Here is a 22862-nt window from a genome sequence, read left to right on the forward strand (position 1 = left end):
GAAGTTCTGAACTCTGATGGGTGAAGATTGGTAATTCTTCATCCAAGTCTTCTAGTGCTCTAGCCTCAACAGCAGTAGCTCCACAGATCAGGATCAGGGTAGGATGGCTTGCAGCAACTCAGTATCTCCTTTTAGCCCTCCTTTAGTTTGTCTTGTACAAAGTCTCTATTTTACTTTTGTAGTGAGAGTTGTCCCTCCATATATTCTCTCCCTTTGATTCTCACACTCACTCCACGGTTCCACTTGTGTTTTGTGTGCATCATTCTTTAAGTTCAAATAGTATTGAGCAGGAGAGAGGCTCAAATAGACTATCTCCTTGTTAGAGTAATATCTACACATGTCTCTTTTGAATTGCTCCAAACGATCAACTCCCCTTTGTCCATTAAATATACTCCAAATGCCGCCTCCAATGACGTACATGTGAGCTCTTGTGTGCTACCGACATGGCAACCTAATGTGTTGCTACCCATGTGGCAGCCCCCTTTCTTATATTTTCTTTTGTATGCATGCCCACATGACAGCCAATGCATTGTCCAAGTGGCAACCCTTTGTTCCATGTTATATTTGACCATGTAGCATTCCAAATTAATGCCCACATGTCTTCCAACACACATTAGTGCACTTCCCCCTTGCTCTTCTCATTCAGGGGCTCACAAATAGGGAGGTGACCACATAAATTCCAATCTTCTCCTCCTCTAGGTTGAGTCCCCTATAAGCAATCCATCCTGGTACACAAGCAAAATCATGGTGGTGCCACAAGTCCATGGCACTACCAACCAGTCGAAAAAGTCAGGGCGTTGATTTTTGAGCAAAAAGTCAACTCTATATTTTTTTGAAGCGTGATGTCTTCTAAGGCTTCCTGGCAGTATTTGATGGCATTGTGGCCTATAGGAAGCATGTCAAGGGCTGTGGATGCTCGTGACAATTACACCCTGGAGCAGATTACAATCAGTCCAACCTTGTAGGAACTTCTGGAACACATGGCTCCCATGTATGGGGTTTTGCAAACAATTGCATGGAACTTTGTAGGCTTGCACTTATGCAAGAAAGCAGGAGCGAGTATAGTTTTGAGGCAAGTTGCATGGGGCAGACAAGCAACTAGATGACAAGGAGATTTGGCCAGGGGTAGAACTGAAGATAGTGATGCATGCCAAAGACCCAGCCGTGGTCCCAATCTCTAGCTGGAGTTGGTTTCGGATCCAATGTTATTGCAGGTGACAACTAAAGTTTTCCAATTAAGACAGTCAAAATGGTGCCATTCTAGACTACCATTAAAGAGGAGAAAGTCCTCAAGATGTAATTTGTGTCACATATTTCTATGTGAGGTAGCTTGTAAGAAATGGGATGAGTATAGACTGGATGAGTATAGACTTTAATAAAACACAATGGGATGAGTGTAGCTTGCAAGAAATGGGATACGTACAGCCTTCAACAAAAGACAATGTCCTCATTTGGTCCAAAACCATAGGGGAAGAGATTGCAGAGGAGTAGAGGATGAAGGCCTCTACAAGGTCAGTCATGGACCACCCATGATGACATCATGTTCGATACATATGTCTATGAGTGGTGAGATGAGAGAAGCTCATCCTTTGAGATTGATACTATTTATTAACTCATGCATACTAAACATCCTCATCTTGTTTTATCGCTAATTACATGGGCTACATGGTGGAGGAAAATGCCCTCCAAGGTAACCTGTATCTAGATACCCACGTGAGCTTGGCCATATTTATTGAGCTTAGTCAAGGTAGGTGATAATATGAAAGAAAGCATTTTGGTGTAAAGGTCTCAATGTAAAACTTCTGACTATGATGACATGGCTTGAGGTTCACGAACAATAACCTCTCAAATTCAAACCTGCCACTAGGACTGCAGACTTCAATAGGGAGGAATTTGCATGCACAACATTAAAATGGCCTTAAAGGCATAGTCTCTCTAACCTTGCCAAGGAAGCACACCTCTAGTTAGTTGTGCATGAATAGATGCATCCCAAGTAGACTACCTCTATGGGCTTCCTTTCGAGAATGATTTTCTGATGGCTCTTATCACAATTGGACATCATAACCTTGGTTGCCAAGATTGACCTTCAAATTTGACTACTTGAGATGTAGGCCCTCAACATCGTCACTACATCAAGTACATATAAAATGATGGATGCTAAGTCACATTCAATTAAGAGTCCAAAGATGATGTACCCCCACTTCATACCAATGGTGCAATGAGCCTTGCTTGTGAGTCTCTCACATAAAGCTTATTCCCATATGATGTTGTGCCCGGTACATAGGTCCAAGGATCATGAAGCTCATGCTTTGAGTCAAAACCTTCAAATTGTCCACCAAGTAGCAATATTGTCTTTGTAACAACTTGTATTGTGACTATAGGATTAAGAGTCGAGTGGAGTGGTCTCCCTTGAAATTGGGCTTGGCTCATTGCTCACATACTTGTGTGTGTACTCATTGATGTGAACCTAAACAACAGCTAAGCAACTACAAAATCTTTGCTAGACCCCTTGTTAAATGTACAATGTGCAAGCTTAGCTTGAAACTTGACCTTGGGGCTAAGGCCGATTTGAGACATGTTTGAATGAAGAAGAGAGTGTGTAGAGAGGTGGGATTTCAGATTTCTCTATTGCAACGAGCCCCTTCCTTCCACGGCTTGGCCCACCATAAGCGAGGATGTGACAACGTTCCATGGAAGAGGTGGTCCCTTACCCGTGAAAGTAGAATGAATGCTCAAGGCACGAGTTAGTTGGAGACCATGTCACATCCAAAGTAAAGCAAAGGCTTTCGTCCTCATCAATGGTCCCATTGCTCTCCTTCCCTTTTCTGTCTGTGATGCAGTCTGCTATTGTCGTGTTCTCTTGTTGAACTCCAGCCTTCCCCTCCTCCACACGATGCTTCGCACCTCTACGCCTTGCTCCCTCACCACATTTTGCTTTGTTCGTTTGTTCCTTTTGATTTCACTTTCCCCACAGCTCAGTGCCTTCGCTGCTCCGATCGACAATTCCCCGTTAGTTGTTGGTAAGACGGTCCTTCACGCTTCATCGACTTGGTAACTATCAATTCTTGTTGGCGGTGTGTAGAATTAATGTATCCGATACGGCCGAGGATTATCGTGCTAAGGACAGAGTATTGGCTGGTTTCTGAATTACCATTTTCATTTAATGTGCGGTTCTGCAGGTCGGAATGTCTTCGTTGAGAGCCCTTCAAAAACTGTAAGCGCTCTGCAACCTGGGCGATTCGTTTTACTGGTTGAAACAGGGTGCAAAATCTGAAAAATGAAATTTTTAATTTGAGGAAACCTTGTCAGCTAGGTTTCTTTGAATTTGAGTATGCCTTTACTTTACGCTCCTCTGGCAGTATAAATGGATGCGTAGCTGATCTTGGATATAGCGTGCCGATTTCGTCAAGCTTGCCATCTACTAAAACTCAGCGTTCGACGATATTAGAAGCCAGAGTAAATAGAGTATTATGTCAAGAAATGGGCTTTCTGTACGTCGGCTCAGTACAGCTATACTCCATAAGAATTCCATCATATTAGCTCTAAATCAATAAAAGGCAATGGAATGAGGCGAATGATTGCAGCAAATTCACAATTGTAAATAATGAAAAGCCTGGGCCGTCTTCAACTGTACTTTCGACTGTTTCACATTTACACGTCGCTGAATGGGAAGCTTTTTAAAATGTACTTTTTTCACATGGCAAAAGCTAAGTTTGTATAAACGGCGATGATGACGTGGTCAAAAGGTGCAAAGGGATCTCTTGGAGCTGGCAGCTTTTATTTTGTAGGGTCCATGACTTCTGGGCTGTGCGTCCGTTTGATGCAAGTTTGTATGACAGCTCAAAAGATGTGTGAGCTTATCAGCTGTGACTTATTTGAAAGTTTCTTTTGTAATTTTAGTGACGCAATAGCCGATCAGCTTTATTTTTCACACTCTTTATCTGGAACTGTCACTTTAGGAGAGACGGGAATGAAGCGGTTGAAAGGAACATGGATTAATTTTTGGACGAGTGTTATCCTGAATTGCTAGCCTACATTGTGCCCGAATCTGCCTTCATCTTTAGGGTTCTGACAGAGACTCAGTAAGGCGAGCACACATCTGTGAAAAGCAGAGCATATGTTTATACAATGGTCTACTTCACAGCTTGGTTGGTGGTTGTGTCATAATAGCTAGTCCCTGCTATACACTGATTGTTTCAACCTGGTGGTTGTGTTGTAATAGCTAGTCCCTGCTATGGGCTAATCGTCTCAACCTGGTGGGTCACCTGTTAAAAGATTGAATCCGCCCTTACATTACTCTGCATGAGAAACTTGGGAGACTCCTGGATTCAACTAGAAATACATGATTCTCAGCAACTAAAAAGTATTGAGATGTCTGATTGTAGCACTATGAAGCACTACAAAGCAATTAGACCTATTTACTCACTCAAGCTGGACATGAAAGAGGCTGAACTCTCATGCTTTCTCTTGCTACGTCAATCATAGCCCAGAATGGCATGAACTATCCATGCTTGGGGGAGACATATTCTCACTACCGTTTGGTCCCACCATCTGTGTGGTCAACTTAGTTACAGGAGAGTATTATTGCCAGCAGGAGGATATTGTTAAGCAGAAGAGTTCAAAGACGAAGCAGGACTTGAAGAGGAGCACTAGGCTTAAAGGAGCAGGCCTACATTGAGGACTTCTCCTTTTTGGAGCAACATATGCCTATGACACTAACTTCATTTCAACTTCAAGTGAGATGGAGCTGACTCGCTTCACAGGAGCATGCTTGTTTCACATAGGAGCAGGCTTGCACTATATAGGAGCAGGCCCGCGTTATACAGTGGCTAGGACAGGATATATTCCAGCTTTGTAAGGAGATGGTGGCCTTACCGATGGCCCTGGGCAGTTCACCAGCGGTAGAGACCCAGATGGCTACTATGCAGTCGGCTATTGGAGAGACATCGAGATAGGCGGACGTTGCGCCTACAAAGGCCACCGTTTTGGCCACCATCCTGGAACAGCAGCAGAGAGAGCCAGTAAGGCTCTCAACATCAAAGTTCGACGGATTTCTCGCACAGCTATCACACCCATTGACGATACGATCAGATACGATCTGATATGTGGCCTCCATTTTGGGGGTCCCAGAGCATGGGATTGAGGGGGCCTGGAGTGTAGGGAGGGATCCCAACCAAGAGCAGCCCCTCATTATTCATGCTTTAAAACCATACAACCAGCTTCCAAAAGGAGCTGTTGATGAAAACAATGAAAAGAAACAGGTTGCCAGCTACAAGAATAAGCACCCGTTTACGGATCTCATGGCTCATTGCCTATAGAGATTCCCAAACAGGAGCTAGCAACCATGATGGTGGCTTATATGCCCAGCGTGAGTGGCTACCTCTCAAACTCCTCTCTACAAGACGGCCTAGCCTGGATGAGTCTGCCAATCTCTGCCACACTCTGTAGAGACTCCGCACCAGCGGAGAACCCTTCCCTGTCAGCAGCGCCTCGAAGAATATCCACCTGTAGGACTGCTGCCACGGGTCCCCAATGCGAGGCGTGTTCCCAAGGAGTCCTGCTGTAGGGGTGAGGCCTCGCACTACCGGCTTGCAGAGTGGGTGGCGGAGAGGGAGCAGGTGGCTCCTGGGGGGGTGGGGAAGGCAGCTGGGTGGGGTCAATTGCTGCCACAGTAGGAGGCATAGAAGGTTGCTGCGGTGGTGGTACCTGCGGTCCTTGTGACGTCCTCTCTAGTCTTTCAGGGGGGGCAGGGGCACTGGTGCTTTGGGGGTTTCTATTGATGCTGTTGTGGATCCTGTGAGATGGGCGAGGAGTCTCTCCTCCAAAGGGGCCCGAAGAATGTCGCGCAATCAAAGGCACTCTCTCTGGGTCACGTGATACTCCTGTCTGCGGGTCACCATCTTGATCTCTTCGTGCCTGAGCCGTTGCGTGTGCTCTCCTCTCGCGGTTGGCATGATGCCTTTGATTCTTTTTGGCCCATTTGCTCCTCTTCTTTTTCCCTGCCTTGGTCCATCTTCCCTCTAAGGGCTCCACCCAAGGACTCGGAGACTCAAGTCGTCGTCGCTGAAATCGCTGCTGTGCCTGATTGGGTGGACTCAAGTCCCGCCCTCTCTTTTGTCACTATGCTACCCCCATGTCTCCTGTGAGGGGGGATGCGCCTTGCTCATTCCTCTCTTACAATATTTGGCTAGGTGTCCCTTCTGCCTACACCTCAAACACTGCCTTGGTAGACTGGAGACCTCCACATGCCGGCGAAGGGTATGTCCCTCCAAGGTCTCCAAAAGGATCACCTCTAGAAGTGTGTCCGGGCTCTCTACCACTAGCTTGAGTCGAGGGACTCCGTCATCCGTCACCACTGCTGACTCTGCCTTTGAGGGGTACTCTAAAATCATGCCAAAGGCCAGCCGTATGGAAGGGAGGATGGACCACTATTTTTTTGAAAGCCCTAGGAAGCGGAGTGTCACAAAAAACGGGGGACATGGTGAGTCGAGTCCACCAAGGGATGAGATACACCAAGTGAGGGCCCAGGAGAATAGGGCTCCTCTCCACGAGAGCCAAAGCAGTATCCGGGGAGCGAAGCTAAAGGAGGAAAACTCCATGTCCATAGATAGTGACCTCCCGAATGTGGTCACCATATAGTGCTAGGCTGGCCTAGATCCAATCCCTGATCCGTCTCCTCGAAGGGGTGAGGCCAACGATCTTGCCTATCACTGCCATGTTCTGAACTTATCCGACGGTGAAAGAAGCACTTTGATAGCTGTGGGGATCGAGGGTGCTGCCATGGAGCCCCTCTGGCTAGACCAAGGGTCGCTACCAAAAGCCATGTCACTATGATAAGCAATAAACTGCACCTCCCGCTGGAAGACGGGCTCTAGAAAGAAGAGGGTGAAAGGAAGCGCTCATGAGGAAAGGAAGAAGGAGAGAGAGTGCTCGTAGGGAACATCCCTCTAACTGAATTTGAAAAGGAAAAGCTCGGAGGTGGCTCCGTAGAGAAAGGAAGGAGGGGAGCCCGATTGAGGCACTTGTTCAAGCAAGAAAGAATGAAGTAAATCAGGGAGCTGTTGGTACACTTGGCTCTGATTGCTACAGCTTGTTCGAGAGGATTGTTGGCTGGATGGTACATGCCAGTCCCGATGCAAGAGGCTTTCATAAGGTAGATGAGGAAGGAGTGGCTCTCAATGCATCGAGGGGGCTGCAAATAGTTGACGAAATCTTTAGAAGCGGATCTCGAATGAAGTGATGGTCATGGTTAAGCGTGGGGTTCCTAGGTGTCGGTCTTGTCTGCAGCCTTTGAACCATGGCGGGAGCTTGAAGCGGGACGGTACAAGGCCACAGCCTATGAGCTGTTGCACGAAACTCATTATTCGCTTTAGGGGCACACAAGGTCATCTTGCAGGATTGCGTCACCAATTGGCCCTACGGAATCACACGGAGATATCTATGGACGAGGATCTCACGGCCCTACATGTGGACGCGAGGCATACCTTGATACAACAGCGGGATGTGGCCCACAAGGAGGGAAAGTGGGAAGTCTTTCGTGATGGGCGACTCCTTATAGGCTCCAGTCAGGCATTGGGTAGTCCCTCAATATAGGGGGCGGGGTTTATGAGACTCAAAACACAAAGACCTTGTCGTGCATTGTTTGGAACTGCGACGATGGTACTCCTATGCTAAGAGCCATGGAATTTCTTGAAATCTTACACTAGACGAGACATAGCATTTTGTAGTGTGACACACCAGAGCCCAGGGCACCCTTTACTGGTGGCCAGTGGATACACATGGGATATAGCATACAAGGATGAGACGAGGGAGACAGGTGGCCACGAGGCCCTTGCATGTAGAGGCACGGCATACCTTGATACAACAATGGGACTTGGCCCGCGCGGGAAGTCTTTCGCTATGGGTGACTCCTTATAGGCTCCAATCGGGCATTGGGTAGTCCCTCTTGGGGGGGGGGAGGGGTCTATGAGACTCCGAACACGGAGACCTTGTCCTGCATTGTTTGGAAGTGCAATGGTATCTTATGTCCAGAGCCAAGGAATTTCTTGAAATCTTACATTGGATGAGACATAGCATTTTATGGTGTGACACACCAAAGCCCAGAGCACCCTTTATTAGTGGCCAGTGGATACACATGGGAGATAGCATACAAGGATGAGACAGGTGGAGTACAGGGTCAAGAGGGCTGGCGGTACTATACAACTTTTCCCTCATTGGAACGATCTCCATAGAGAGACGAGATACACAACTCTAGACTTTTATGGATCCATATCCACTGCGCCTCTCGAAAGGACCTCAGTATGCTACTCCCCCATCGAGACATCTCATTTTTTCAGAGACTTCAGAGAAGAGGCCGAGGTGTTACCATACACAGCCCTATACCCGGGGACATCATGGATTTCTTGAGCGGTGGGTGAAGTTCTCCTTGTTGGGGACTTCAACGCGAGGACATGCACGCGTCAAGTATCACTTTTGGATTTCCACGATGATTAGATCTTACTACTAGATGTAAAACTAGATGAGGCAGGTGTGTCCCAAGTTTCCGCAGACAGGCGAGAGCCCTAGATGGGCTTGCATTCTTGGACACGGGCAGGATACATGAACTTATCATATATAATGGTCTAGATTGATGGCCCTCCTCATGTGGATTCACCTGTTTTCCACAAGGGGGGGGGGGGGGGGGGGGCTCTAGCGTAGTTGATTACCTCATGGGATCCCTTGCACACACCTCTCACATCACTAATTTCTTTGTCTCAGTACCTCTTCCGGGAGCAGTCACACTTACCTCTTTTTTAGTATATTATTATATCCATCCCTTGCCTCACGACACCACCCACTCACACCACTTATCACGATATTCACTTTGAACATAACCTCTCACCCAATAATCTGCACGACATTCTATACTGCTCAGGTATATTGACTTTACACTGCTCTTGGAGGATTGAGCTGCTCTGATCACTTGCTCGCTTCACGAGGCGGCCCTTCGTGCATTCACATGCACCACTCGTCCCACTCGTCCAATGCCTCTCGGCTCTGTGCCTTGCAATATCAAGTATGATAATGAGTGCAAGGCTCTTTGCTGCCAACTCGGATTCAAAACCTAGCATAAACCTTCGGAATGAGTCAGAAATGATGTGCACATATCATCGTCTGTCCACAAGAAGAAGCAGGCTTTCGTTCGCCAGAACGTTAATAAACATTTTGTTTAGTAAAATCTCCAAAGAATCCTGGTAGAAGTTCCTAGAGCGCTAAGCTCCATCCCCTCTCACAGATACCTAGACATGGTACTCATATGCATGCACATTGTATGATATTCCCCACCAGCCATCTCCTTACCTCTCACACTGGCCCCATCCTACCTCTTGCACTCTTTTCATAGCCAATGGTGTCAAGCACGCAGCCTTGAAGCTTCATAATGGCCAGGCTAAAGATCATGAGGGCTTCTGTATTGAATTTATTGCATGTGAAATGGATACTTTGGCCCCAATCTTGGCAAAGTTTTTTAATGAAGCGGTTTGCTTAGGCTTTCCTCACACGCGGACTATTAACACCATCACTCCCATTCACAAGGCAAGGGACCCCATGAGCACAGAACCATTATGATTGGGCATGTCATGTCCAATATTTATGCATCAGTGGCAGAGATGCAGGGGCTCGGGGCTGAGGGACAGGCCGGAGTTGGCGTGATCATGGGACTCTTGATCACATACTCACACTCAGGGGAGTCATTGAGGAGGCTACGTGTAACCGGCCTTAGAACACTAAGGGCAGTGTATCTGTCTCTACTATCTCACAAAAATGAAAATACAGCCAACTTAACTCATTGCCTTTGTTCACAAACGCAACTCAAAGCATAGAACTTCATTGCACAGCGTCATGGAACCATTCAAGACAAGGGAGGCTAGAATGCCCCTACTCAGAAACATAGAGTGTGACACCTGTTGGCCCCAACACTTGGTGCCCCTCGTGGTATTTTATTTAAACTGGTTAGCTCAAAGATACAAAGGGACTCCCTTCAAGAGCTCACCGACAGGTGCAACCCAGTACAACGCCAACCCGTGGCTGTGCTAGTGACCAACTCCTAGTGCTATTACCTTGGTTCCTTTCAGCAAACATGCATAATCACAAGTAGACCAGTCTGACAGCATGCCAAGCAATGCATTACCCATTTCCAAACCATTACCGAGCCCAAGACCAACCACCAGGAAGAGAGTATCACAACCAGTGCCCCAATCCTCTCCTGGGCCAATGGCAGGGCATCCAACCTAGCAGGAACTCAGTCAAGATAGCTGTAGCAAAGAGTAGAAAGGGAAGATGAGAGTTCAGCCAACAGAAAGAGCCTGTTTCAGCCCGAAACAGCTCTAGAAGTAGGATGAGAAGCGGACAGCAAACTCTGGTAGGAGAGAGCTGTCTAGGTGTCTGCTGGTGGCCTATTTGCTTGCCTTGTGTCACCTTTGGAAGCCCTTGGAAGGCCCTGGATCCCTTCCTTGGCTCTGCTTTCTGTTTTGAGACTTCATCCCTACCAGAGCAGCCTCATTCTCTTCATGGCGGATTTCTATTTTTGAGCTTTCTTTGCGACAGTTCTCCTCCCCTTGGTGCCCTCTCTTGCTGGCATGCTTCCGAGTCCTGGACGCCTTCATTCTAGGCCACTTTTGAAGCTGTTTTCGACCTTCTTCGCGACAAAAGTTCTCTTTTTCTGAATCTGAAGCCATATTCATGGGCGCCTCTCTTCCTGCTCCTGCCTGGTGCAAGGTGCACTGAAAATGGAGCTGTTTGTGGGCTGAAAACACTGTTCAGGTGGACGAATTCTTGGCTGATCTGCTGCAGCTTGCTGGATGCACTTTTCTCTAATCTTTTCTGGTGTCGGAAGATACTCCTAAGCAAAATGAGGCGTGGGATTTTTAATGCCCCTAGGGGGTCAGATGGTACACCATGACCCTAGTGCAAGGAACCAATGACCCTATTTTGAAGGATCTCTAGGGGGTCAGTTTTTTAAGGATGACCCCACTGAACCAAACCAATGACCTTAGAAAATGAAACCACTCTAATAGCACCAGGAGTTGCACTCGTTGCACATAAAATCATAGGTACCTTTTGGGCATTAACTAAGGCCCCTAGCCTAGTACCCTAGGCCAAATTCAGTGACAGTTAGTTTAGACACTTCACCATCACCACCAAGTCCCCGTGACATAACCCCTCTTGAAACAGCAAACTATCTTGTTTGCTGTCCCAAAATTACAGCAAATAGAAAAGGGTGTCACAATAGGCATAAAACAGCCCGTAATCAATAGTACAACATCACATGAAGTACCAAAATTACAATGTACATACAGCAGGACTGCAGATCCATCTGTATTTTAGTGTATCAACCATGATCACTCATCATAGAAGTCTTATGGCAGAAACACTGTCAGCATCAGTGCCTCGGGTGAAACCGCAGTGTCACCAAGCGACCTCTAAATATCCTGTGAGCGTGTCTGCATTGTGGGTGCGGAGGTGCTACCGCTCCCATGAGCATCCGGTAATGCTCCAGACATATGCTCTGCTGAACTGGCATGAGAGACTACCGCAATAGGCTCGAGACCAAATGCCTCAAGGTAGAGCTGTAAAATCTGAGGTGAATCTGCCAATTCACTCTCTTCCATCTAAACCGCATCGTTCGCAGGATAGTTCTTGCACTTGACACGATAACGTCTGGCCACTCTACCATTAACTTTCCGTTCCTTATGTGCCACAATCTGCTCAGGAATCAAGACCTCATCTTGCTCATTAACTTCAGGTTGCTCTTCAACTGACATATCCTGTGGCACTTCTCCATGAAAAGGCTTCAGCAAGCTAACTTGGAAAGCATTGTGGATGGTCCACTGCTCAGGTAGCTTCAACCTGTAAGCTACCTCATTATTCTTCTCAAGAACTTGAAAGGGGCTGTAGTACCTCATATTCAGCTTAGTGTACAGCTTTACCTTCCCTTTCTTGCTCCTGAGGTGTGCTTTAAGAAAATGCAGCAACACCCAATCACCTTGAGTGAAAACCAAGTCCCTGCGATGCTTATCCGCAGCTCTTTTCTGTTTATCTTGGCTGCGTTGGAGGGCATACTTAACCTTTTCATAGGCTGCCTGCAAATCCTCCACATACTCATCTGCCACAAAAATTTTCTTCTTTGTATGCAAGATAGGAGGAACCTTCCTCGCTCATTCCACTATTTCAAACGGTGGCCCTGTGGAAGAGTGCACTGTATTGTTGTACGCATACTCAATCAATGGAAAGTACTGTTCCCACTTTGTTTTGTGCTCAGACACATAGCATCGGAGCAAATTCAAAGCTGTAGAATTTGCCTCTTCTGATTGACCATCAGACTGTGGATGATAAGAAGATGAAAACAGCAGTGAGGTTCCCATGTCTTCAAACAAACCTCTCCAGAACATGCTGGTCATCCGTGGATCTCTATCACTCATGATAAACTCAGGCATCCCATGATACTTGAAAACAGAATTTAAGAACTCCTTTGCCATCTGCTCTGAAGTAATATTCTTCTGACATAAGCCTCAACATCCTTCCGTAGTGAAGGCCAATAAAAGTAGTGCTCCACTGCTTTGATTGTAGCCTCAATACCCCTATGCCCTGCATACGGTGGGGCATGACTTTCAGTGAGCACCTTATGCCTCAATGGCTGCGTTACACACAGCTTTCCATTCATCATCATAAATCCCTCCTTAAGTGTGTAATGATCATGCTTGTTGCCCTCCATAAGCTGATCATAAATACGTGCAAAAGCATCATCTGTAGCATACTGCTCTTTCATGGCATCTAGCTCATTGTGATAAGCAATGGTAACTGCAGATACTTGTGGTTTCTTTGACATAGCTTCCGTACATGGCCTTCTGGAAAGTGCATCAGCCACTACATTTTTCTTTCCAGCCACATGTACAATCTGAAAATGAAAAATGGAGAGGAAGGTTGCCCATCTCATGTGCTTTTCTGATAACTTTCTCTGAGTGAGAAAGTATCGCAGCGATTGATGATCAGTTTGCACATAAAAATCAGCAACTAAAAGATAGTGCTTCCACACAGTAAGAGCATGAATTACAGCTACCAACTCTTGCTCATATACGTTCATGTTGTGTTCAGCATCTCGGAGCAGCCTGCTCTCATATGCAACCACTCTGCCTTCCTGCATGAGTACCCTTCCAACACTATTGCCACTTGCATCACATTGAAGAACAAAGGGCTTTCGCAAGTCTGGCAAAATGATGACAGGATCTGAGCATAGCTTTTCTTTCAGCTCATTAAATGCTGCAATTTCTTTCTTTCCCCAACGGAAAGGCACTACCTTCTTCTGCAAAGCATGTAAGGGGGAAGCTATCTCAGCAAAATAGCGAATGAAGCGCCTATAGTATGAACACAACCCAAGAAAACTACAAACTTCATTAAGTTCTTCAATGGAGGCCAATTCTTGATTGCCTCTATCTTGGCAGGGCCCATCCTCACTCCATCTCGTGAGATGATGTGTCCCAAGAAATGTATCTCTGGCATGAAGAACTCACTCTTCTTGGTATTAACTAGTAAACTGTGTTCCTTGAGCTCTACAAATACAACTGCCAAGTGTTGCCTATGCTCCTCTTCATCTTTTGAGTGCACCATAATGTCATCAAAGAATGTACCCACGAACTTCCTGTGCTCTCTAAAAATGCGATCGATCATACGATTGAAGGTAGCAGGAGCATTGGTCAAATTAAATGGCATAACAAGAAACTCATGAAGCCCAAAAGTGGTCCTGAAGGCAGTCTTATGTACATCTTCAGGCTGATTCGTATCTAATGGTAACCACTCTTCAAGTCAATGCGACTGAAGATGGCTGACCCTCTAATCAATCCAAGATATCATCAATGCGTGGAATAGGAAATCGATTCTTGATAGAGATCTTATTTAAAGCCCTGTAGTCAATACACATTCTCCAAGATCCATCCTTCTTCTGCAAAAGTAGGACGGAGAAACAGTATGGAGAAGAGCTTGGCTGAATCAGCCCCTTCTGTAGCAATTCATTCACCCGACACATGATCTCCTCTTGCTGTGCCGCACTCACTCTGTATGGTGGTCGGTTAGGTGGAGAACTGCCAGGAATGATATCAATAGTATGATCTTTTGGCCTCTCAAGAGGTAACTCCTCTGGGAGTTCATTTGAAAAACAATCTTGAAACTGAAATAAAAACTCGGTTTGCTGTTTTTCCAGCTTGGAAAAATCAGAGTTATCCTCATCAGGTTCTTTTTTTTTGACAAAAATCAAATACGTAGAAAGATGCTTTTTTATTATCGCCAAAGCGGATACAACTGGGACTGATTCTCCCTTCGAGTTTACATCAATGACTTGGGTTTTACCCCTATAAGTCAAGGTAAGCTTCTTGTCATGTGTATCTATGATAGCATGCACACGGTACATCCAAGGCATCCCCAGCAAAACGTCACACTCAGGTAAAGGCATCACATAGAAATCCTCATAGTCCACATATCCCTGAATGTGAATCTGTAGCTTCCCTATGATAGGAGTGACAGGGGTACTAAGCTCCGGATTAGCTATGTTGGCCTCACAAAGAGGTCCAATCTCCTCTGGTCGAAGACCCAACTGAGCTGCAAGTTCAGGTTTAATGAAATTTGCTTTGGCTCCTGAATCAAAGAAGTAGAGACAATGCTGATCCCGTAGCTTGCCCCATCCTCTGCACATCTCTGTCTATACCACTGGTGTCGGTGGCTCTGGTAGTGGCTGTCCCACATGCATCTGTGGACCCTGAATGGGTTGTGCCTCTGCCCTTGGCATCAAAGCTGGATTATGCACAATCTCAGCAAAGCTCTGAGTGAGTTGAGTCAAAACTTGCAACACAGAAGCCATCTGTGTTTGCATTACTACCATAGCATTGCAACTGTACCCACATGATTTTGCATTTGTGGAGCTGGCTGCCCTAGTGCATCAGCTTGAACATTCTGCCCTTCATGGGCTGCATTCTGCTCTCTTATTCCGGGGTGTGCTCCCCTTATCTGTGGCTCTTGGTCAGACTCTGAGTCTGCATCATATCCAAGCTTGATATTATCCATATCCAAAAGCAATGGATGGCTGTACCAAAATCAGCAAAGGCTTTCTCTGTCCAAGCTGCCCAGGGACTCCTCTGGATGATTTGATGAGGAGTCTCGACAACGGAACCACTGTAACCGATCTTAGAACACCAAGGGCAGTGTTCCTGTCTCTACTATCTCACAAAGATGAAAATACAGCCAACTTAATTCATTGCCTTTGTTCACAAACCAAACTCAAAGCATAGAACTTCATTGGACAGCATCATGGAACCATTCAAGACAAGGGATGCTAGAATGCCCCTACTCAGAAACATAGAGAGTGACACCTTTTGGCCCCAACACTTGGCGCACCTTGGTATTTATTTAAACTAGTTAGCTCAAAGATACAAAGGGACTCCCTTCAAGAGCTCACCCGCAGGTGCAACCTAGTACAACACCAACCTGTGGCTGTGCTAGTGACCAACTCCCAGTGCTTTACCGAGCCCAAGGCCAACCACTGCACCCCTAGGAAGAGAGTATCACAACCAGTGCCCCAATCCTCTCCCGGGCCAACGGCAGGGCATCCAACCTGGCAGGAACTCAGTAAAGATAGCTGTAGCAAAGAGTAGAAAGGGAAGATGAGAGTTCAGCCAACAGAAAGAGCCTATTTCAGCCCGAAACAACTTTAGAAGTAGGATGAGAAGCGGACAGCAAACTCTGGTAGGAGAGAGCTGTCTAGGAGTGTCTTCCAACACCATAAAAGATTAGAGAAAACTGCATCCAGCAAGCTGTAGCAGATCAGCCAAGAATTGGTCCACCAAAACAGTGTTTTCAGCCCACAAACAGCTCCGTTTTCAGTGCACCTTGCACGAGGCAAGAGCAAGAAGAGAGGCGCCCATGAATATGGCTTCAGATGAAAAGAGAACTTTTGTCGCGAAGAAAGTCAAAAACAGCTTCAAAAGTGGCCCAGAATGAAGGCGTCCAGGTCCCGGAAGCATGCCAGCAAGAGAGGGCACCAAGGGGAGGAGAACTATCGCGAAGAAAGCTAAAAAATCGACTTCAGCAAGCAGAGGGAGAGCTGCAGAAATCCGCCATGAAGAGAATGAGTTTGCTCTGGTAGGGATGAAGTCTCAAAACAAAAAGGAGAGCCAAGGAAGGGATCCAGGGGCTTTCAGAGGTGATACAAGGCAAGCAGATAGGCCACCAACAGACACCTAAGCAAAATGAGGCGTGGGATTTTTAATGCCCCTAGGGGGTCAGATGGCACACCATGACACTAGTGCAAGGAACCAATGACCCTATTTTGAAGGATCTGCAGGGGGTCAGTTTTTTAAGGATGACCCCACTGAACCAAACCAATGACCTTAGAAAATGAAACCACTCTAATAGCTCCAGGAGTTGCACTTGTTGCACATAAAATCATAGGTACCTTTTGGGCATTAACTAAGGCCCCTAGCCTGGTACCCTAGGCCAAATTCAGTGACAATTAGTTTAGACACTTCACCATCACCACCACGTCCCCGGGACACTATGTTACGGAGACAGAGGGAATATTGTTGCTTTGTGAACTTCCACAAAGCTTTTGATACAGTGTCAAGAGCTCGCCTTATTGGACGCTTGCAGCATTGGGGTTATGATTAGGAGATCATCTGAGCCATTATGGCACTCTAGGAGAGGCTTCCAAGCAGGGTTTGGACTGGTGCAGGATGGACAGAGGAGATCATGAGCACTATTGGAGTTATCCATTGTCACCTACCTTGTTTGGCCTCTACATAGATGAGCTTGAGACTTTCACGGGGACACTGGAGGGCACTTGAAGTGGGATCCTCTTATATGTAGATGACATGGTCCTCCTCTCGTCCTCAGCGGAGGGCCTAGAGAGACATTTGGATGCTTTGCACACCTGCGAGTCACACGATTTGAAGGTCAACCTTGATAAAAGGTATGATCTTCAACACAACTTGAGCAACCATGCACAGAGAGCAGTTCATGCTAGATGGGTTACCACGGGAGGTCGTTTCATCATACACGTACTTAGGCATTCTCTTCTCTGGCTTGATTTTCACTATGCGACCTGCAGGCCTGACTGAGCAGGGAGTATGCCACACTTGCTCGACTAGAGCTGCAGTGCTTCCACTTTCACTTCATAGGATCCTCGGACCAAGTCTGTTCTTTTTTATTCCCTGGTCCACCCAGCTGGTATGTATGGCAGCCCTGGTTGGGGGCTTGACTTATTAGAGGCAGTTTTGGCGCAGGTAGAGTGACTGCAGGTTCTCTTTGCTGTCATGGATTATCCGCAGCAAGCCATCGTCTCCACATCAGATTGTTTTGGTTAGGCAGATTGGGCTCAGGTAGAGTGACTCCAGGTTCTCTTGCTGTCATGGATTATACGCAGCAAGCAATCGGATCCACACCAGATTATTTTGGCTGAGTTTGGTGAATCTCCACATCGGAGGCAGATTGGCTCGGGTAGAGTGACTCCAGGTTCTCTTGCTGTCATGGATTATCCGCAGCAAGCCATCGGTTCCATGAGTTCGGTGCATCTCGATTCTCCACTGCAGCTTAATATAGCATTTCAGGTCTTTATATACCTTTACCAAGTTAGGGAGTATGGCTCTTACACCTCAGGACGACATAGACTACCTTGGTTGAGAGTGATCAGAGATGTTGGTATGCGCACACATGCAGCTCATTTGAGAGTTTGAGACTCCACATGGATAGATTATCTCTTTTCCAGTATAGCAATGAGTCTCCTTCAGTCCCGCTCATGTATCACGAGGTCAACTAGGTCATTCGAGAGGACCTCCTAGAGCTACACACATTTAAGACTTGGTTGGCACCCAGTGAGCTTCCAGTGAAGCTCAGCTTCTACAAGGACCACTGTTTACAGGTTTTAGAGGAGGGCCTCATTGATTCACCAGGATATACCCGGATGTACCTCCCACATTCGATTAGGATATCGATTGGATAGTTCGGTGTCTCATTGCATTGACTCTGTATTGCGAGTGGATAGAAGGCATATTGCGGGAGAACACCATATGCACCCTGTGTGATTGCCATGAGATCAAGTCAAAGGAGCATTTCGCTTTCAGGTACCTTATGTACCAAGAGATTCAAAGGTCATTATCACTGTGTATTCAGAGATGGTGTCAACTCCTCTGCAGATTCCTCTCTTACCCAGATCAGAGTGCCTTGCTACCTTCATCCATAAGATCATCAGACATGAGCACTTGCTCAGAATACAGAGGTGGGGGTTAGAGCACACAACCAGACTCTACCCAGAGCATGATTGCTGAGTTTTTTCCAGCCATATCATACCAGCCAGCAGATCACGGGTGGTTCACGAGGCCGAGATCCAAAGCCAGTGGCACGGCAAACTTGACAGCAGGTGACACACGAATCATACTTGGGGATCTTCCCTCCATGTTCCCTAGATCAGGGACATGACCCACGGGGGTTACAATGGCTGTAGTCAGATGTAGGGCCGCTGCTAGGAGATCACAGCAGACCACACGGACAGATCACTGTCAGCGCTGTATCAGAGGTTTCTTGTCATCACAACTGCTGATCCCCCCTTGAGCTTCAACCCTTCCATCACAGGTCCAGATATCTCTCATGTATTAGATCTGATGTGATTTGATTATGTTGTATTCATTGTCGGTGATGATGCCCTATTAGAGGCTCCAGCCTTTCAGCTCATTGGATCACGCATCTTTCAGTCTCATAGACCATTCGGTCTTTCGAAGACTTCTAATAAACTCTCTCTCTCTCTCTCTCTCTCTCTCTCTGCCCCCCTCCCTCCCTCCCTCCCTCCCTCCCTCCTGTTTTTCCTTTATTTTTCTAGCATGGAGTTCTCACAGTTGGTAAATCAGGCACTTTCTATAGATCAGCAGTTGATAGTACACAATGTTCTTCCCTGCGAGTAAAAAAGCAATGCTAAATAGTTTCTAAAATTAAGGCTGTGTGCCCCCCCCGCCCCGACTCTCGCCCATCTGATGTAGAGATGCTGTAGTTCCGCCAGGATGGAAAAAATTGTGCAGTCGTCAGCACTATTGAAGAATTGTTATTACTAGAACAAGCAATGCCAAAGTTTTTCCGCAAGCCGGAAGAGTGAGGAATTGTTCAAGTTTGGTCTTTCCACCTTAATTGGATAACTTGTACATAGAACTGGAGGAAAAGTTGATCTATCATTGTGAACCCTGTCAATTGTAGTAGTAAGACCTGAAGATGGGCGCTAATTGTGTGTACAGCCAAGAAAACAGCTGTTCGAAATTGTAGTAACTGAATTCACCTTTTTGCATGTAGCAGCTCATATTTCATAAGAAAGAGACACCGTCAGCAGAGAATACGAGGGAAGATGAAGCTCAAGAGTCCAGGTTGAAGGACAATGCTATCAAGGATTCAGAGTATAGTGAGCCAAAGGGGTCTGTTTCTCTTGTTCAAACGATGCAAAATCAGATAAAGTCAGCTAAGAGTTTTATGAGCTTTGCAAGGATGAATAATCGTCATAGATTACTGCGAGACTTGAAAGTACAAATTCGAGACAATGAGGAGGCACTTGGGGATTCTGTTATAGATGCAGATCTACCAAAGAGGTGAAGGTGCCTTCAATCTTTGAGTCAAGGTTACCATTTCATGTTTTATTGATATTTTATGAGAATGCACATGTTTTGAAAGTTGGCTTGTGTTCTTTAAATCTCAGGATTTGTGTAGAAGTCATTCTTTCTCGTCTTAAAATTTTGCAGCGCTCCAGAGAAGATGAAAGCTATGGCGCGGGTTCTAGCAAAGGCGAGGGACCAGAAAAGTAAATGTGAGGCTCTGGTGAAAAAGTTGAGGTCTTTATTATTAGCAAATGAAGAGGAGCTCCAGGCACTGAAAGAGGAGGGTGTCTTTCTGGGCAGACTTGCAGCAAGAACAATGCCAAAAGGCCTCCACTGCCTTTCCCTGCAGCTGACGGTCCTGTTTTACAATCAGGCGACAAAAATATTAATTCCCTCCGATGAAAGAAAGCTGGAGGATCCTCAGCTGTATCACTATGCAATATTCACAGAAAATATTCTTGCAGCTTCTGTCGTTGTTAATTCCACCATCTTCCATGCAAAGGTGTATACCTTATCCAGGCTGTGACAGACAAACTTTGTACTAATATGGTGGGCCAGTAAAGGACAAGAAGGACGCGTTTAATAAAATGGGGCTTGACTTCTTTAGCTTATTGCTGTGCTGCAGGAAAAACACAAACAGGTTTTCCACATAGTTACCGATGCCCTCAATTATGCAGCCATGAAAATGTGGTTTTATGCCAATACACCTCATAGTGCTGTTGTCGAAGTGAAGAATATCGATGACTTGAGTTCCCTACACCTTTCTCCAGGTCGACGGAAGCTGGCTAGGAAATCCTTGAAGTCTGATTTATCAAAACATTCTTTCCTATCATTGAGGATGAGGCGGAGGAGCTTGGAAAGCTCAAGCAAGTTTGACGAATCACAGTTTTACATGCCTGAGATTTTTCCCAACCTAGATAAAATTCTATTACTAGATGATGATATTGTTGTGCAAAAAGACTTGACAGGTCTTTGGAAGGAGAACCTTCGTGGAAAGGTGAGTGGTGCAGTGAAATCATGTGCAACGAGTGACAGACATCTCGACAACCTCCTTAAGATTTCCACTGAAGCGGTTCTCAACCTATCTGATTCAAATGTGTGGTTGTGGTGGTACTGCTTAAACATGTTTGACTTGGAGGAGTGGAAGAGGCAAAATCTTACTGAGATCTACCAGACATGGTCACTCTCGGTGAGCAAGGGTCTTTCCTGCATGTGGAAATTTGAAGTCCTATGTTGCCGCTCTGATTTTCTTGTTTGGTTTTATCCCTTGTATCTTCTTCATTGCATGAAACATTTTTCAATAATGCTATTGGACTGCTTGGTGAGTCTTCCTTCATATAGTATCTTGATGTAACATATCTGCGACCTGCTTGACTTGGTGCAGAACCAGGCGGAATCTCATTGGCAAACGGGGAGTCTGTCACCTCAATTATTCTCTTTTTACAACAACACCCATACCCTTGGCAACTTCTGGCATGTGATTAACCTGGATGGCACCCCTGACATCAAACAAGATGAACTTCAGAATGCCGCTGCACTTCAATACAGTGGTTATGTTAAGCCTTGGCTAGAGATGAGCACAAACACCAAATACAGATCCTTTTGGACAAAGTTTCTGGATTATGATAACCCACTTTTACAGGAATGCAACATCAGTAAATGAACTTATCTGTTGCGTATGCAAAGAAATGATAGAAAGCTTGCCATGAGCTTCATAGAGGGATCGCCTTTTCCTACTGCTGCTGCTAGGCCAATAATTGGTAAGATCAGCAAGCAAGCCAGGCTAGGCAGTGCCCAAACAGGGTTGGTAGATGCTCATCAGTGAACCTCATTTGTCTATAGCCCTTTCATGCACTGGATTGTTGTTGGAACCTGATGACATGGTCCAACCTTTGTGCAGTGTATATGCACATTTTCTTGGACTTCCTATTGTATTCAAGTCTCACTGAGATGCTAAATTTGTTTAAAGGGTTCCATTATGTGTTTTTTCATAGAAACCCATATGCAACAAGTGTTTCTTGGTACCCATTTTGTTGGGAGAAGGAGACCAAATGAGATTTTCAGATCAAACTGTGATGCAAGCTATAAAAATTTAAACATCTTCTGCCTTATGCACACATACTAATAATCTCTTGCCTAGTCTCAATCTCAGTTAATTGCAAACTAGGTAGCATTTGATGCAAAAATCTATATACAGAAAGTTTTCTGCAGAATTGGAACAAGTTCCAACTTTTTTTTTTGGTTTTATGTATGTGGAATTGGGGACGGGACATGTTGAGGGAAGGAGGTAATATTGTGAAAAGGAGATAGATGGAAGGTGGAGGGAGAAGCATGCTAGATGTGAGCACGAGCTGTGCGGGGGGACAAGAAAAAGATGTTCATTGTGTTGAGTGACGACCTAAAAGATGTATAGGACAAAGAATGGTGCAACCAAAATGGAATTAATAAATGCATGTCTTGCATGCTAATCTTTTGTGGCACACATAGGCCTAAGACTGCCCCTACTTGTGCTTGCGATTGTTAGCACTGCCTTGCAAGGTAGCCGCTCTACTAACACTATTTACAAAAAATGTCCTTCCAATCAAATTTGGACACTTCATCCCATCCAAGCAATTTTGGACACCCATCCCCTCCATTAACTTTTTCTACTCTCTCTCTCTCTCTCTCTCTCTCTCTCTCTCTCTCTCTCATGCATATGTGTGCTCCCCCCCCCCACATCAACTATCGATCTATCCCTAAAAGTTGAACAAGGCAGTGCTGTTGAGTACACAATGTGCTCCCTTGTTTCTTAACATCTTTTATAGACTATCTGGTCTCTTCAAGGATCGATGCTTTGAAGTTTGACATCAAGGCATTTCTGCCTGTGTAGATTGCTTTTCTTGCTTCTCTTCATTGGCGTCTATTGCAACTAGCTTACAATGAGCCCATGTGCAATTTATATTTCACACTTCAGGTTATGTGAGGAACGTGATCCTATCTTCTTTGTTACAAATGTATATTTTCAATGCTAGTAGGTTGGCTTAATATAATATTTGGTGTTGCTTTCTTGTCATGTTGGAGCTCCATGACTATGATCATTAGACCATTACTTGCCCCAAATTCTTCTCCCAAATGCATCGAGTTGCCACTTTGTTCTCGTCCATTTCCTTGTCAATGTGTTCATTTCACTTTCAACATCTCTGCATCACTAGCGGGGCCCCTTGTTATATTCAT

General features: G+C 45.8%; 1 protein-coding gene across 2 annotated transcripts; it reads left to right on the plus strand.

The window, feature by feature from the left end:
* Positions 1–2826: 2826 nt before the first annotated feature.
* On the plus strand, positions 2827–21338 carry LOC147883721 (polygalacturonate 4-alpha-galacturonosyltransferase-like). Of its 2 annotated transcripts, none has more exons than XM_087398073.1 (6): positions 2827–3020; positions 3180–3214; positions 19354–19643; positions 19794–20151; positions 20275–20838; positions 21034–21338. In XM_087398073.1, exons 1-6 carry the CDS (start codon positions 2894–2896, stop codon positions 21310–21312), a joined length of 1653 nt encoding a protein of 550 aa, XP_087254199.1. In that variant the 5' UTR covers positions 2827–2893; the 3' UTR covers positions 21313–21338. The 2 variants fall into 2 exon arrangements, with proteins under 2 accessions (XP_087254199.1, XP_087254200.1); XM_087398074.1 differs by having other exon boundaries at positions 19357–19643.
* Positions 21339–22862: the final 1524 nt, after the last annotated feature.

This window comes from Dipteris shenzhenensis, chromosome 27, assembly GCF_047967505.1.
Source record: "Dipteris shenzhenensis isolate YYH24624 ecotype China chromosome 27, Dip_SZ_1.0, whole genome shotgun sequence".
NCBI classification, from domain to species: domain Eukaryota; kingdom Viridiplantae; phylum Streptophyta; class Polypodiopsida; order Gleicheniales; family Dipteridaceae; genus Dipteris; species Dipteris shenzhenensis.